The sequence below is a fragment of the Pantherophis guttatus genome, chromosome 18, assembly GCF_059756535.1.
Source record: "Pantherophis guttatus breed Tessera chromosome 18, ASM5975653v1, whole genome shotgun sequence".
NCBI classification, from domain to species: domain Eukaryota; kingdom Metazoa; phylum Chordata; class Lepidosauria; order Squamata; family Colubridae; genus Pantherophis; species Pantherophis guttatus.
Window position 1 is genome coordinate 5,221,211 of NC_142080.1, and position 16,155 is coordinate 5,237,365.

The window sequence follows — 16,155 nt, forward strand, 5'->3', positions numbered from 1 at the left end:
AAGGATTCAAAGAGAAGCTAAGAAAACCCGTGTGTAGGAAATGCATATGAAATGCCACCAATGTCAGCTTTTTAAAAACCCGGTCCTTGTTCAGTGCTACGCACCAATTAAAAACAACGTATGCACCCAGGAGTGGGTTACAATTATAGAACCCCCCGCCTTTCTAATTTATAAAATAAATATGTCAGGGATCTTCATCGTTCTTTTTTCTTCTGTTCAATCATATAGGATTCTCGGAGACTGCCTCGGAGAAGTTCCTGCAGTTTTCTTCCCAGGATTTTCAGAAACTATTTGCCATTGTCTCTAAGAGAAAAAGACTGGCCCAAGATCACACGCTTCACGTCTATGGGCCAAACTAGCCATCATCCTCTTTATCCTCAGTTAAAAAAAAAATACCCCACTATTTATTGATCATCATCTTCATCCTCATTTCAAAACAAAAACCCCCCCAAACATTCATGGATCATCATATCTTTTTTTAAAAAAAATATTGATCATCTCCATCCTGATTTTAAAAATATCATTTCTGAATCGTCATATTCTCATTTTTTTTTAAAGAAAAAACCTAGCCTTTATTAATCATCATAGTATTAGATTATAGAGTATATAGAGTATAGAATATAGAATATAGAGTATACTATAGAATATAGAGTATAGAGTAGAGTAGACTAGAGTATACCCTGTTTCCTCCAAAATAAGACATCCCCTGATAATAAGTCCAATCGGGCTTTTGAGCGCATGGCAATAAAGCAAAGTTCTTATTTCAGGGTTCAAAAAAATATAAGACAGGGTCTTTTTGGAGAAACACGATAGTATAGTAAGCTTTAGTATTAGTATTAGTATTAGTATTAGTATTAGTATTAGTGTAGTGTAGTGTAGTGTAGTGTATAGAGTAGAGTAAAGTAGAGTAGAGTATATAGTATAGTATAGTATAGTATAGTATAGTATAGTATAGTATAGTATAGTATAGTATAGTATAGTATAGTATAGTATAGTATAGTATTAGTATAGCATAGTATAGTTTTAGCAGTGTAGTGTAGTGTATAGAGTAGAGTAAAGTAGAGTAGCGTATATAGTATAGTATAGTATAGTACAGTATAGTATAGTATAGTATTAGTATAGCATAGTATAGTTTTAGCATAGCATAGTATAGTATAGCATAGGATAGTAGTCTTTATTGTCATTGTACATAATATATACAACGAAATTGGTTTAGCCTCCCTGGTGCAATCCATAAGAAAAAAATAACAAAAATCATCTTCATCCTCTTAAAAAAAAAATAGCATTTGCTGATCATCGTATCCTCATTATTATTATTTTTTTAAAAAAGAAAACATTTACTGACCATATCCTCATTTAAAAAAAAAACAAAAAACACAGCATCGCCTTCACCCTCGTTTGAAAGAAACCTAACATGTATTGATCTTAAGGAGGAAAAACAAAAAACCACCCCTAGTATTTTACTGTCCAGTGAACACCATCCTGGTTTTAAAAAGCTAATTAATTGCAAGCATTCATTGAGTCTCCTTTCTCCACCCACCCACTCACCCCCTTCCCTCTTCTTCCTCCTCGTCGGCTGCCCCTTTTGAGGAAGGCCTGGAAATCTCTTCGGGGCAAAGCCTTTGCACCCCTTTTGCACCTGCCAGAGATCACCATGGCAACCCTGAACGGTTGGGGGCCATGATTTCGAAAACCTCCCTCCTTTTCCCTTTTCCCCCCCCTCCCCACCCACAACTACCTGAGCGACGGAGGCGCGGCGGCCGGTTTGGGGCTCGGGGCGGACCCCGGAGGCCCCACCACCCCCGCCGGATCGCATAGTGCGGACATGCAGGCTATACGGCCGAGACGCCTACAAAACGGATAAAAAACCCCCCTTTTTCCCCCCCACTTGTTTTCCTCTTTTGCGCCTGCGCACGCTGGGCCTGAGCATGGGGGAAGAATTAAAAGGGCGGACCGAGAGCGTCACCTGACGAAGAGTCCCACGGGGTTCTTCGACTCTGAAACAAACGTTCCGCACAGCCTCGAAGCGGGTTCATATTCAGAGGGAATAGAATAAGAATAAATAGAATAGAATAGAATAGAATAGAATAGAATAGAATAGAATAGAATAGAATAGAATAGAATAGAATAGAATAGAATAGAATAGAATAGAATAGAATAAGTATAAGTATAAGTATAAGTATAAGTATAAGTATAAGTATAAGTATAAGTATAAGAATGGAATGGAATAGAAAATGGGATAGAATAGAAAATGGAATGGGAATGGGAATGGGATGAGAATAATAAATTGAAATTTGGGGGTCTTCTAGTCCAACCCCCTGCTTAGGCAGGAAACCCTACACCATTTCAGACAAATGGTTCTCCAATCTCTTCTTAAAAACTTCCAGCATTGGAGCATTTACAACTTCTGGAGGCGAGGCAAGCTGTTCCACTGATTTGATAATACAGTATATTAATCACTTGTCCATTTTGAATACATAGTGGAGAGAGGAAACTTGAGAGTTCACAAGGTATATGGAACAAAACTGTGACTGAATCTGGATGTTCTGCTTTCGGATACCAAGAAGCCCCGCTCCCAGAAGGCAACAAGGAAAACAGGTTGTGAACAGGATGTGTAGCGTCCCAGGCAATCCTGCCCAGTCCCCGTGGTTTATTAGCCATGGTTAATAATTTCATATGGCTCAGTGTTGCTGATTTCAACAGGCAAGAACCTGGACCAGTCAATATGCTTTTCTGGAAATAACTAGCTCCCATTTCATAGTTTAGACAATAGCCACTGTCAAATGCACCATGCACACAATGTACCGACTAGCCATATTCTTTCCCTTCTTCCTCAACACAAATGTGTGTGTGTATGTATGTGTGTGTGTATGTGTGTGTGTATACACACACACACACACACTAAAACAAGGGATGCAGTGGCTCAGTGGCTTAGATGCTGAGCTTGTGAATCGAAAGGTCGGCAGTTCAGCAGTTCAAATCCCTAGTGCTGCGTCACGGGGTGAGCTCCCATTACTTGTCCCAGCTTCTGCCAACCTAGCAGTTCGAAAGCAGGTAAAAAATGCAAGTAGAAAAATAGGGACCACCTCTGGTGGGAACAGCGTTCCGTGCGCCTTTGGCGTTGAGTCATGCCGGTCACATGACCACGGAGACGTCTTTGGACAGCGCTGGCTCTTCGGCTTTGAAATGGAGATGAGCACCGCCCCCTAGAGTCGGGAACGACTAGCACATGTGTACGAGGGGAACCTTTATGTACTAAAGCAAGACACAGGGTGTTTGTTTTTTTTGTCAGTTTATTATATGGATAAGAATACAGAAAATTTGAACACGTTAAAACAGACATCTCTGCCTGCGCACTTCTCTTTCAATGGAAATTGGTTGCCACCGCTGAAAAAAGTTGGCGTCTCACATATATGAAGATTAACTGTACACATGAACGGTTCCAAGTATTTGTGCCGTAATCTGGCATGGCCACTGACGTTCTTAAATGACTCCACAGCTTACACATGTAAAGCTTCTATCTTATCAAGCACCCCTTTTGAGGTACAACTTCAGACCAGCTAAACTTTAAATGATTTTGTAACTCCTCAAATTCAGGAATTGGGAGCTGCTTGTCAAAAGAAAAAAGGATCAGACACACCCTTTCAAACCGTGGTCTGATGGGTTTAAATTCCTTGTTAAAAGGAAACAAACTTTATGGAGCTAAACAGGTTCAAAAGCTGATTTTTCTAGTTTTTGGTAATCTGATTTTTCCTCTTCCACCCCACCCACCAGCCCTACCCCAACTAGGAATGCTGTCACTGGTAGGCTGGAAAAGAGAAACCGTTTTCAAGATTTCAGAAGCCAGGTTCAGCTTTCCAATCCTGGTGCCATGTCAGCTGCCACCATCTCAACATCTGGACAGTCTTTTGGAGTTGCCTCCTTTTTCTTCTTCCTTTTTCCACCCCGAGCAGAAGAAACATCAACTGTACAAAAGAAAAGATGGAAACAGTAAAAAAAAAAAATTTTTTTAAGAACCAATCCGCCTTACCAGAGGGAGCCCCCTTGTGGACTACTGTGAAGCCGTTACCATGGCAACTCGACTGTGCTGTACAGTAGAAGCCATTTTAAGGCTGTATCTTAACAGAACTTGATTCCAAAATGCACATCACTGTCAAAAGTGTTGTGATTTGACATTATAGATATAATTAATTCCTTTTCATTTCAGTGGCCCAGGCATTCCAGAGTTATGCTGGAACATACACACACAGACACACTGAAGGGTGTTAGGAGTGTCTTACTCCCACAGTATTTTTTTCCACAGAGTAAGTAATCTGTGTGCAAAGTTTGGTTGAAATTGCTCGAGGTGTTCCAGAGTTATGCTGGAACATACAAACACAGAGCCATTTATATATAGATAGATAGATAGATTCTCCTCTATCTACGTAGCCCTTTATAAACTCATCAGAGTTTTTTTTCTGTTATTTCATCTCACACTGCTGTACTATTACAAGAAAAAAAAAAGGAAGTATAACAAAATCAAAGAATCCTTGGAAATGCTTTGAAGGCAACAATTAGGCGTTGATCAAAAGATAAGAAGAACAGGAACTCAAATCTCCTATCTCACTCTCTCTGGGTGTGGAACATTTCTGTCTTCCACCTTCTATGAATGGCACACACCCAAATTCATTTTCCCCAACTAGAGGGAAGAGAATTTACCCTGCATTTCTGCTTTTTCCTTAGTGGCGTGACGCAGTTGTTTTAGCAGTTTTCTTTTCTTCTTTCCCGAGAGAGTAATGTTTGCCCGTGAACTAGATCTGGAAGAAGAGAAGGTAATTTACAAACAGAGAAGAAATGTTTTAAGGTTGACTCGTGAATTTAGAAAAAAAACAAATTGGTCCTCTAAATCAGTGCTTCTCAATTTCCACCAACTTTAAAATGGGTAGACTTCGATTCCCAGAATTCCCCAGCCAGCATGCTTTAAAATGGGTAGACTTTATGACTCCCAGAATTCCCCATCCAGCATATTTTGAGGGATGGACTTCAGCTTTCAGAATTCCCCATCCAGCATGCTTTGAGAGGGGTGGACTTCAACTCCCAGGATTCCCCAGGTCAGAAAGACAACTTGACCGTTTTATATTACAGCATTTAATTGGCTTGCACATTTTTCTTCCCCAGAGATAAGCAACCAAAGCGAACACGACTCACGATCGCTTTTTCAGGTGATGAATGGTGATCAGGCCTTCATCCACCACTGCTCCCACAATCCGGTGTTTCTTTCTCTTCTCCTTGCTCAGCACCCGGCGCCGTTTGAAGAGTTTTTTCCGCAGCTCCTGACACAAGAGAAGAAAAAGTCTTTACAAAGAGCCGCTGCCCCAAAAATTTTTTTTTAAAAAAAAACAACTGCAGAAAAATGGCAGTTGGGCACCTCAAAGGTGTCTTTATCCCAAGCGTCTTTAACCTCCACTGGAAGTTAGCGGGTCAGAGTCATCAGTAACTGAGTTTAAACACGCTTGGGATAAACATCTACCTTAGCCAACAAAATAAACGAACGAATGAATAAATAAATAAATAAAATTCCTGATTTAACTGAGTTTAAACACGCTTGGGATAAATACCTACCTTAGCCAACAAAATAAACGAATGAATGAATGAATGAATGAATAAAATTCCTGATTTAACTGAGTTTAAACACGCTTGGGATAAATACCTACATTAGCCAACAAAATAAATAATGAATAAATAAATAAATAAAATTCCTGATTTAACTGAGTTTAAACACGCTTGGGATAAACACCTACCTTAGCCAACAAAATAAACAAATGAATGAATGAATAAATAAATAAAATTCCTGATTTAACTGAGTTTAAGCACGCTTGGGATAAACACCTACCTTAGCCAACAAAATAAACCAATGAATAAATAAATGAATAAAATTCCTGATTTAACTGAGTTTAAACACGCTTGGGATAAATACCACCTTAGCCAACAAAATAAACGAATGAATGAATGAATGAATGAATGAATAAAATTCCTGATTTAACTGAGTTTAAACACACTTGGGATAAATACCTACATTAGCCAACAAAATAAATAATGAATAAATAAATAAATAAAATTCCTGATTTAACTGAGTTTCAACATGCTCGGGATAAACTTCTACATCGTCTGACGATAATTAATTATATGTAATAATTATATTTTAATAACAATTAATAATAAATAATTAGATTAGAGGGAGGGAGGGAGGAAGGAAGGAGATAACAATTGAGAGAGAGAGAGATAAAGGAAGACAGAAAGAAGAAGGGAAGGAACAGAGGAATTCAGATAGATAGATAATAAGCCGTGTAATTTTTTTTATTTCTTAAAAATCCCAGAATTGAATAAATAATACCCCTAATCTAAGCCCCTTAACAAATAAGCACTTTATTATTAATAATAATATTTCTTAAATATGTTAGAATTAGTTACCGTCCGCGGCCGGTTTTAAGCACTTTATTATTATTATTAATAATATTTCTTAAATATGTTAGAATTAATTACCGTCCGCGGCCGGTTAACCTTCCCGGAAGGAGCAACCATGATGAAAACCACGTGTCCGACTTCTTTACCATAGGTTTTAATTTCCGGGTAGGCGCTGCGGATGACGTGTAACAGGCGCCGCGACACGCGGTGGTATCCTCATCCTGATTGGCCCAAACAGAACGGCCAATCAGAAAGCGAGTTGGGCTGGCTCCTCCCCTTACGTGGCTGTCTCGGAGTTTTTATGAATGGGCCACGTGGTCTCCTCGCTTTCTTTTCGAAATCGTTGCTCCCTGCAGAGGAAGGAAAGGCAGGTAGGTTTACAAATTAAATTAAATTAAATTAAATTCTTCTTCAAAGGGATCGACTGGATTCCTAGTCCGTGCTTCTCCTTTGATTTCGCCCTGCCCTGGAGAGAGCTCGTCTTTTATATTATATTAATATAAATTATTATATATTAATATATAATATCCTTTCTCTCTTTTTCTCCCTTCCTGTCTTTTCCTTCTCTTTCCCCTTTCTTTCATTATCTTTCTCTTCCTTCCTTTTTCTCTTAACCTTTCTTTCCCTTTTTCCATTCCTTCTTTTCTTCCCTTTTTCTTTCCCTTCCTTTCCCTCCTTTTCTATCTTTCTCTTTCCCTTCCTTTCATTTTCTTTCTTTTCCTCCTTTTCTATTGTTCTTTCCCTTTCTTTTTTCTTTCCCTTCCTTTCATTTTCTTTCTTTTCCTCCTTTTCTATCATTCTTTCCCTTTCTTTTACTTTCCCTTCCTTTCATTTTCTTTCTTTTCCTCCTTTTCTATCGTTCTTTCCCTTTCTTTTTTCTTTCCCTGCCTTTCATTTTCTTTCTTTTCCTCCTTTTCTATCGTTCTTTCCCTTTTTTTTCTTTCCCTTCCTTTCCCTCCTTTTCTATCTTTCTTTCCCTTTTTTCTTTCCCTCCCTTCCTTTTATTTCTTTTCCTTCCTTTCTTTCATTCTCTTTCCCTTTTTTATTTTCCTTTCCTTTCCTTCCCTTTTTCTTTTCCTTCCTTTCCCTCCTTTCCTATCTTTCTTTCCCTTTTTTCTTTCCCTTCCTTCCTTTCAATTTCTTTCTTTTCCTTTCTCTTTCATTCTCTTTCCTTTTTTTCCTTTCCTTTCCTTTTTTCCCTTTTTCTTTTCTTCCTTTCCCTCCTTTTCTTTCTTTCCCTTTACCTTCTTATTTTCTTTTCCTTCCTTCCTTTCCCATTCTTTCTCTTCCTTTTATACAGCCACCGATCTGGCTTCCCAGCAGGGCAAGAAACAGAAAAAAAGATGGAGAAGGGCATCCTTAATGCCCCCTCCTCAGAAAAAGTCAAGAGCCACGTGGATCGAGAGACAAAGAGCCGAGATTGCTGGGGGGAGTTACAATGCCCTGATTGGAGATCCGCTCTGAGACGTTGGGAAGCCACGTGGAGGTTAGAGAAAGGCTGAACCACAGATCCCCGACAACCTAAGAACGGCAGGAGATCTCAAAAAAGATCCCAGAGCGATGATTCGTGGCGATCATCCAATCCGTGGGAGCTAAAAGCCAACCTGATCCTTTAAAAAATCTTTTTAGGGATGTAGGAGATGAGACTCCGGGAAGAACAACAGGTGAGGATGGATCACTTTAATCCCGACATTTCTCCAATGTATGGAGCAAAGGGAATCCAATGTCTCTCTACAAAAGATTCCCCTATTGGGATATTCCTGCTGAGAAATTTAGGGGTGCCACTCTCTTAAATCGTACACCCGCACCTGGATCCTTCTTAAAAACTCTCTTAAAACGTGGTTTCCTGTTCCTTTCCAAGTCTGGGGGCACCATGCCTCCCATCCTCCACAGCCATGGCTGTGGAGGATGGGAGGCACAAGCTAAAAGATTAGAAGATGGTAGAAGTTGGACTGATGTTGCATTCTCTTTTCTTTCACCTTTCTTTCTTTCTCTTTTCCTTTTCTCCTTTTTCCTTCCTTTGTCTTTTTTCCTTCTTTCCTTCGTCTCTTCTCCTTCTTCCTGAAAGATCAAAGCCTCCCTTTCTTGGCAGGATTGGGTCTTCCTGTACCCATTTCTGTAATGTGCGGAGGTAAAAAAAATACTGCCCAATGTCATGTCTTCGGTGCCAGCGGTTTTCCCATCTGCTGGTTCTATCCTCAAGCACTGGGACACGCCAGATTCCCTTTTATGGTACAGGTGGTCCTCGACATACGACCACAAATTTCTGTGGCTAAGCAAGACACTTGTTAAGTGAGCTTTGTCTCATTTTATGACCTTGGTTGCCACTGTTGCTAAGGAAATCATTGCAGTCGTTTAACCTAGTAACACGGCTGTAAAGTGAATATGTCTCCCCCATGACTTGCCAGACGGTCACAAAACGGGACCCCAGGACACTGTCGCTGTCATAAATATGAGTCGGATGCCACTGAATTTTCATCCCTTCCTCATGGGGATGCTTGCAAGTGAACCGGTTTCTCTACTGACTGACTGTAGTAAAGGGGATAACAATTGACAAGAGTCTCAATTTTGATCAGGGGGATGCTGCAACGTCATGGTCATAAATCACTTTTTTCCCTCCAATGCCGTTGCAACCTCAATCAGTCACTAAAACAAATAGTTGTAAGTCAAGGATTACCTATAAACTTTTATCCCACATCTTCTGAGTTTATTTATTAAATTTCTGCACCATCCATCTCACCCCTAAGGAACTCTGGGTGATTTACAGCAACATTATAAAACAATACTAGCTGACGAATAGAAGCGTGGATTAAGAAAAGGTGAACAATGAGCGAAAACCTGCAAGTGATTTTTTTTTTTTAATTTGGATAATCAATGCACGTATGTTTGGGAAAAAGACTTCATGTAAGCGACTAGGTTACAAAAGGGTTACAAAAGATTTGTGGGGGAGGTTGTATGGCATGAGTAGAAAATGTGGCTTCTTGGTCTGAGTGTTAGGATGTCGCTATTTTGCTAATTTAATTCTTTCTTTTTTGGACAAGGGTTTGGACAAGATTGAGGTGTAACCAAGAAAACTGAAGATCGGCAAACGAAATGAAAAGACATCCAGGACTTCAAAAGACTTCAGAAAAATAATCTGCAGTGTATTAATTTTATGTATTTCTTTGCCTTTTCCTATATGTACTTTTCGAGTTATTCAAAGCTGTTACCAATAATTACATTTTTTAAAAAACAAATGTGATGGTGTCATTTTTAAAAAGATCAGTAAATCTCAGAGCTGGCATCCTACAGCCTATTTAAATTTGGCACCTACTAATAATGATTGAATATAATTTGAGTATCGAAGTTTCTTCCGTACATAACCCTGATTCAGTTTAAATGAAGGCCCGATTTAATCTAATTAAATTAAAATTCTTTAAATTGTCGCACTTTATTGTCTTTTGAGTTTTCTTTTATGTGGATTGTTTTCTGTTTGGGGCAAATCCTTCCCCCCCCCCCCCCCGTTTCATTTCTATACAATAAATTATATTTTGAAAAGCTCGAGTTTCTGCTGGATATTTTATAACACTTTCAGATTGCTGTTTCAATGGTGCATAACAAAACATTAAAAACTGTAGCAAGTAAATTAGCACTTTGGTGCATTCACAGAAGGAGTATTGGTTGATTTACAGACAAACCACTAATTCTGATTTATGGTTTCTTGGACAACACATTTGCAACCCTGGAGAATAAAACAAGCAGCTTTTGTTTAATACTCAATGGATACTATATCATTGTCATTTAACAATCCCGTAATCCCTTGCGGGGTAGATTCTGGGAAATTACATGGAGCTGAGTGTTTACTGGCCGGATGCCCTCCCTGTAGCCAGTGCGGAGTTTTATTCGGCAGATATATTCTCAGTGTGCCCAGAGAGAGAAATATCTGCCTCTACCTAGGATCGAACCCACTTAATGGATAGTATAGCTAGAGAAAAAAAAATATTGTATTTATTTGTATCCTGCCTTTATTTTTACAAATAACTTGAGGTGGTAAATATCCAACACACCTTCCTTCCTTTTATCCCCACAACAACAATCTTGTGAGGTGGACCGAACAGAAAGGGGAATGGCTCCAAGTCACCCAGCCAGCCTTCATGGCTATGGTGGAACTAGAAGTCACCGTCTCCTGGGGATTGGCCCAATGTCACCCAACCAGCTTTCATTCCTAAGGCAGAACTAGAATTCACCATCTCCCACTTTCTAGTTCAGGGGTCAGCAACCTGCAGCTCTGGAGCCGCATGTGGCTCTTTCACCCCTCTGCTGCGGCTCCCTGTCACTCAAAATATGCGTCAACCACCAATGTGCGACACCTGCCGGCACGCAATTTATTGAGCTTTTCAACCCCCGGTAGGACAACCATGGATAAATCTAAGAAAAGAAAAGTTTCAGAAGAAAATAGAACGTTTAATTCAACTACAGATGCTAGTTTTGTGGCCGCTGAAGAAATAAGTCAGGCACGGGAAGGGTTTTTGTGGCTCCCGGTGTTTTCTTTTCTGTGGGAAATGGGTCCAAATGGCTCTTTTGAGTGTTTAAGGTTGCAGACCCCTGTTCTAGTTTGGTCCCTTAATCACATGCCTAAACTGACTCAATTCGCTACAGGTCGTCCTCAACTTACAACCTTGTTGTTTAGTGACCGTTCAAAGTTACAACAGTGCTGGGGGAAAAAAAAGTCTTATGACTGGTCTTTGCACTTACAAACGGTCGTAGCATCCACCCACGTGAGGACTGCAACAACGCCATATTTTAGACTAGTCTGATCATGCCAAAAATCGGATAAATAAGTTTTCTCAAAGCAGTTCCAGTACAGATAGTCCCCGACTTACGATCACAATTGAGCCCAATATTCGGAACCTTGGAATGGACGGCAAATTAACCCAGTGTATTTCCTAGAACCTTCCTTCCTTCCTCCTCCCCTCCCTCTGTCTTTCCTTCCTTCCTTCCTCCCTCCCTCCCTCCCTCCCTCCTTCTTTCCTTCCTTCCCATCTTTTCTTCCCTCCCTCCCTCTTTCCTCTCTCCATCTTTCCTTCCTTTTTCCTTCCTTCCTTTCTTCGTCCTTACCCTTCCTCCCTCTCTCTTTTCTCCCTTTTCCTTCCTTCCATCCTTCTTTCCTCCCTCCTTCTTTTTCCTTCCTTCCTTCCTTCCTCCCACTTTCCTCCCTCCCTTCTTTTTCCTCCCTTCCTCCGTCCCTCCCTTTTTCATTCTTCCCTCTTCCATCCCTTCCTCCCTCCCTCCCTGTCTTTCCTTCCTTCCTTCCTTCCTTCCCTCCCTTCCTCCCTCCCTCTTTATTTTTCTTTCTCTCTGTGTGTGTCCTTTTTTCCTTCCTCCTTTCTCTTCCCTCCCCAAATACATCCTACTGCAACCCGCCCATCATCCGTAATTCAGGACCCCTCTGAGCCACGAAAGTGGCATGGATGTCCGGGACTGAAGCTCCAGGGTGATGCCTAAACGCAGCTGCCGGAGAGGTGGGGGGAGAGGACATCTGGGCCCATCATGCTGAGCTGGTGGGTCCTGTCCAGGAGATGCCATGGCAGAGCTTTGGAGTCCCAGCCCATCTCTGCCCTCCTGCCCCCCTTTTGCAGGTGGTGGTGGGTGCTAGTGCCCCCCTCGGCCAGCTGAGGAATGACAGGGGAGGAGAGTGACGGAAAGGGTGACTCACCCTATGCAAATCATCCACCAATCGCCACCCGGACAGCCAGCTGGCATGATGGGAAATGCGCAGAGGGGAGAAAAAAACCCCATTTTCACCCCCAAATCGCCCCACTGGAGATGCTGTTGCAGTCCAGCCCTGAGAAAGAACTGGGAAGAATGGATCCCCTGGGATCTCTTTGCCACCCTGTCGCGCTCCCCAAAACCTGAAGGAGCCTCCGGACGGGAGTCTCGGGCCCCGTCCGCCTGGCTCCGGTATCGCTTCTCGGCCTTTTGGCTAAGATCAAGTGTAGTATCTGTTCTTATCAGTTTAATATCTGATATGTCCTCTATTTGAGGACTACATATTAAATGGATTTTTGGAACTGGGAGATGGAATAGGGGCTTGCTCCGTCCACTCCAAGCATCGGCCTGGTATTGCAGTACCTCCAGGAACGGTGCACCTCCCTCTGGGAGGAATCTCACGGGTCAAAAAACAGATCGAAAGCTCCTTGGCATGCAGAGGGATCCTCTGGTGGGTCTTTTGCTCTAGAGATCTGGCTGCGTTCTCTGCCTCTCACTTAAGAGTGGTGACCTATTTGCATCCTTTTGCACATAGGTGCAAATGATATTTGATGGGCAGATAAGTGAACGGATCAGCCAGTTGCTCTAATGAGTGGCTGGAAAAGGCTTTAAATGCCTAATAGATCCTAAATGGATCCAGTTTCTCGGTAGCAAGGATTGCTAAATTGAGTAAGGTAAAAGGATCCCGTTTCAGAGTAAGGAAGGAGTGCTAAATAGAAGAGCGGGTTAAAGTGCCAAATATAGGCAAATATAACAGGATCCCGTTTTAGGGGCTAGGAACGGGTCCTAAATTGAGGAGTGGGTTAAAAAGGCTTTAAATATGTAATAAATCAAAAAAGGATCCACTCTCACACCACAAAGGGAACCCGAGTTTCTGAGGAGTGGGATTGAAAAAGCTTTTAAATCATGAAAAGGATCCACTCAAGCTACTAAGGGGTGCTGAGTTTTTGAGGAGTGGGATTAAAAAGGCTTTAAATTGCCGAATAAATCATAAAAGGGATCCGCCGTGTCACGAAGAGGTACTTAGCTCTTAAAACGTAGAATAATAGGGTTCGAAGGGACCTTGGGAGGTCTTCTAGTCCAACCCTCTGCTTATTAACCGAACTGCTTAATTGAAACACTTTATTAAAACAGTCCTCTTAATTGAGAAGTGGGCTAAAATGATTTAAATGCCTAATAAATCATAAAAGATCCATTTTTTAAAAAAACAAAGGATTGGTTTCAGGCCACGAAGGGTTTGCTTAGTTCATCACTGAGGAATGGACTAAAAAAATGGCTTTAAAAATCCCTCGTAGGATCACAAAAGGATCCAGTTCCAAGCCACACAATTTACACTTGACATACTACATCGAAGTCCCAATTTTATTTTATTTTATTTTTCCACATCTGCCATTTCTCTTTCTCAAATCCGTAAAAACAGATGCTAGAATATGATTCAGGGTGGAATTCCATGCTTAAAAATGTTATTATTAGCTGTTTTTAAAAATTGAGTGTTTTTGCTGCCCAAGGAAGAAAACGCGTGATGCCGCGGTCAGAAAAAAAGCTGCCCAAGAGCAAAAAATTCATTTTGACTCAAATATAAAAAGGGATCCTAGAATGTGAATCGGGGTGGATTTCCATGCTTTAAAATGTTATTATTTGCTGTTTTTAAAAATTGAGTATTTTTGCTTGCCAAGGAAGAAAACGCGTGATGCCGCAGTCAGAAAAAAAACTGCCCAGGAGCAAAAAAAAATTTTTTGACTGAAATGTAACAACGGATGCTAGAATGTGGTTCGGGGTGGAATTCCATGCTTAATAAAAATGTGGTAAAATCACCCATAGTCTTGTGATGATTCATTTAACAACAGCATCATTTATTTAGCAACAGAAGTTCCGGACCAATTGTCGTCATAAATCAAGGACTACCTGTAGCAGTTTGTAGTTTATTTTTGCAAAATTCTTCCTCTCCCGTCTCCCATTCCTCTGGTTCTAAAACCCTCGTATATTCTGGAAGCGATGTTCCTATTTCTTTTGTTCAAAGTTTTTCTTTGTTTTTATTCTGGGCAAGTACCCAGCGCTGCTTTGCTCCCAAATGCTTATCCCAAGTCGTTATGCTTTGCAAAAAAAAAAAAAAAAAAGCTTATTGGAATGTCAGCCTTCCTCTCATTTCAATCTTTTTTTAAAAAAAAAAACATTTGAAAAAGTGGGAAAGGAAATCTCTATATTAAGGCATCCAAGCTTGGTCAGGAATTACAAAGGACTTCCTGTTTGAGGCTTCTAAAATACAGCTTTTTTCATTATTTTGAATGAAAATTTCTAATTTTCTAATTCCCTTTCTCCGCCTTGCAGTCCAGTTTCTTCTTGAAAGCTTCCAGTGATGAAGCTCCCACAACTTTTGAAGGCATCTTCTGTTTTATGGATTCAGTGTTGTCACTGTCAGAAAATTCCTCCTTATTTCCAGGTTGAATCTCTTCTTGTTCAGTTTCCATCCATTATTCCTTGTCTGGACTTCAGGTGTTTTGGAAAATAGTTTGACCGCCCCCCCCCTTCCTCTCCGTGGCAGCCCCTAACCCCTCAAATATCAACGGCGATCATAAATAAATGACACATCAAATTATCTAGCTGGATCTTCTTCCCTGGCTGGCAGCGAGTTCGAATTCCTCGAAAACAGCTGCTGTCAATCAGAGGACAGAGACTTAAATTTTTGCCAGAGGCTGCATTGGCCACCTTTTAATTCTTTCATTAATAGAGCTCTCTATGAATGTATAACCGCCTATACACAAATCAGAGTATTTATAATATGTACACACACATAATTTAATTAAAAAAAAAAAAAATCCAGCGTCTTGTTTTTTTTCCCCATCTTTCCTTTTCCCCCCCCCCCACTCCCTTCCCCAAGAAGAATATCACACCTGCCTCATTGGGGAAGGAAACAGGGTGTCCCAAGATCTTTTTCCCTTTTTTAAATTTTTTTTTTTCCTGCAACAAATATACAATAAAATATATTGCTATGTACACGGCTATGTCCCGTTCAAGCCACTATGGGCCTCCCTTCCGACTTTTAGCGGGAAGGAAAGGAATTGAGAGGGGTGCGGGTGGGAAAATGAGGTGTGGGGGGGTTTTCTTTTTTTATTGCTTTGGACGGAAGTGGGGAAGGGAGGGGGAGACAGGGCCTCACACACCTGAAAAGAAAAGCAAAAAAATTGCCTTTTGAACTATTGCTATGTGGGAATTCGGTGAAGGATGCAGAACGAAAGGACCGGCCTTTATTTATTTTTATTTTTATTATTCTGTCTCGGAGTGGGGGGGGGGCTTGCTCCTTCACCGCAGCCCACCACTTTCCTGGATTTGAAGGCAGGTTGCGTGCGATACCAGGCAGCCCCCCTACCCCTCAGAGACCCCCCCCCAACTCTCCGCATCCCGTTTTTTAAAAAAATTCAAAGTTATTGCTTCAAAGGGATAATTCAGGGGGGGGAGGGAAGGAGAGAAGGAGGCAAGATGGAAGGAATGGGGCAGAGAAAGGCGGAGGAGTATCACTCCCCTGAGGTTGCATGAAGACCAAGCACGCAAAGGCAAAATGAAGGGGAGGGGGGGGTTGTCCCGTGCCCTCCCTTCTCCACCCCCCCCTTCCCATTGTCTACATCCCAAAATTCCTGGAGCCGTAACTTCCCACAATGTCTTAAGGTGCTTTGGATCGCGGGGTACATCGCCCAAGTGTATGAACGAAGAGACACCGGGAAGAAAATTTAAGCAACAGGAAAGGACCCTTCCCCAAAATAGACCCACAGAGACGTTCGGCTTGGGTGCCCCCCCCCAAACAAGACTCTCTCGCCCCATCTGGGGTGGGACACCTCCAATTTCCCCCCCTCCCCCATCCTGTAAACCCAGAATTGTTAGTGCTACAGGATCTGATCTGCTCTTTTTATCAAACTCGGCAGATGGAAGGCTGGACTACAGCTCCCAGAATTCCTCAGCCTGCATGAA

The 16,155-nt window shown here is 41.3% G+C and overlaps 2 protein-coding genes, 1 long non-coding RNA gene and 2 other non-coding genes across 8 annotated transcripts in view; 3 read left to right on the top strand and 2 right to left on the bottom strand.

Annotated features, from left to right (window-relative positions):
* Nucleotides 1-1,919, bottom strand: part of GANAB (glucosidase II alpha subunit) — a 53,919-nt gene extending 52,000 nt beyond the window's left edge. Inside the window, exon 1 of one of the 3 annotated variants that reach the window (XM_087881109.1) lies at nt 1,739-1,856. In XM_087881109.1, the coding sequence (XP_087737235.1) occupies nt 1,739-1,827 (89 nt within the window). In that variant the 5' untranslated portion in view covers nt 1,828-1,856. Of the gene's footprint in view, nt 1-1,345; nt 1,609-1,738 lie in introns of those variants that run through there. The other 2 variants (XM_034406553.3, XM_087881108.1) reach the window with 2 other exon arrangements.
* A 1,143-nt stretch (nt 1,920-3,062) lies between these two features.
* Nucleotides 3,063-6,678, bottom strand: C18H11orf98 (chromosome 18 C11orf98 homolog). Its single transcript, XM_034406556.3, has 4 exons — nt 6,523-6,678; nt 5,188-5,312; nt 4,699-4,796; nt 3,063-3,965 (listed from the first exon to the last, which is right to left on the bottom strand). Exons 1-4 carry the CDS (start codon nt 6,559-6,561, stop codon nt 3,850-3,852), a joined length of 378 nt encoding a protein of 125 aa, XP_034262447.2. The 5' UTR covers nt 6,562-6,678; the 3' UTR covers nt 3,063-3,849.
* Nucleotides 6,679-6,705: 27 nt separating this feature from the next.
* LOC117658423 (uncharacterized) lies at nt 6,706-9,981 on the top strand. 2 transcript variants are annotated; one of them, XR_004589275.3, is made up of 3 exons: nt 6,706-6,815; nt 7,745-8,108; nt 9,486-9,981. It is a non-coding gene; the product is annotated as an uncharacterized LOC117658423 (long non-coding RNA). The 2 variants fall into 2 exon arrangements; XR_004589274.3 differs by lacking the exon at nt 6,706-6,815 and having other exon boundaries at nt 7,665-8,108.
* LOC117658426 (small nucleolar RNA SNORA57) lies at nt 8,520-8,660 on the top strand. Its single transcript, XR_004589276.1, has one exon. It is a non-coding gene; the product is annotated as a small nucleolar RNA SNORA57 (small nucleolar RNA).
* Nucleotides 9,982-12,386: 2,405 nt separating the features above from the next.
* On the top strand, nt 12,387-12,577 carry LOC132711223 (U2 spliceosomal RNA). The gene has a single exon (XR_009622054.1). It is a non-coding gene; the product is annotated as a U2 spliceosomal RNA (small nuclear RNA).
* The last annotated feature ends 3,578 nt before the right edge of the window (nt 12,578-16,155 follow it).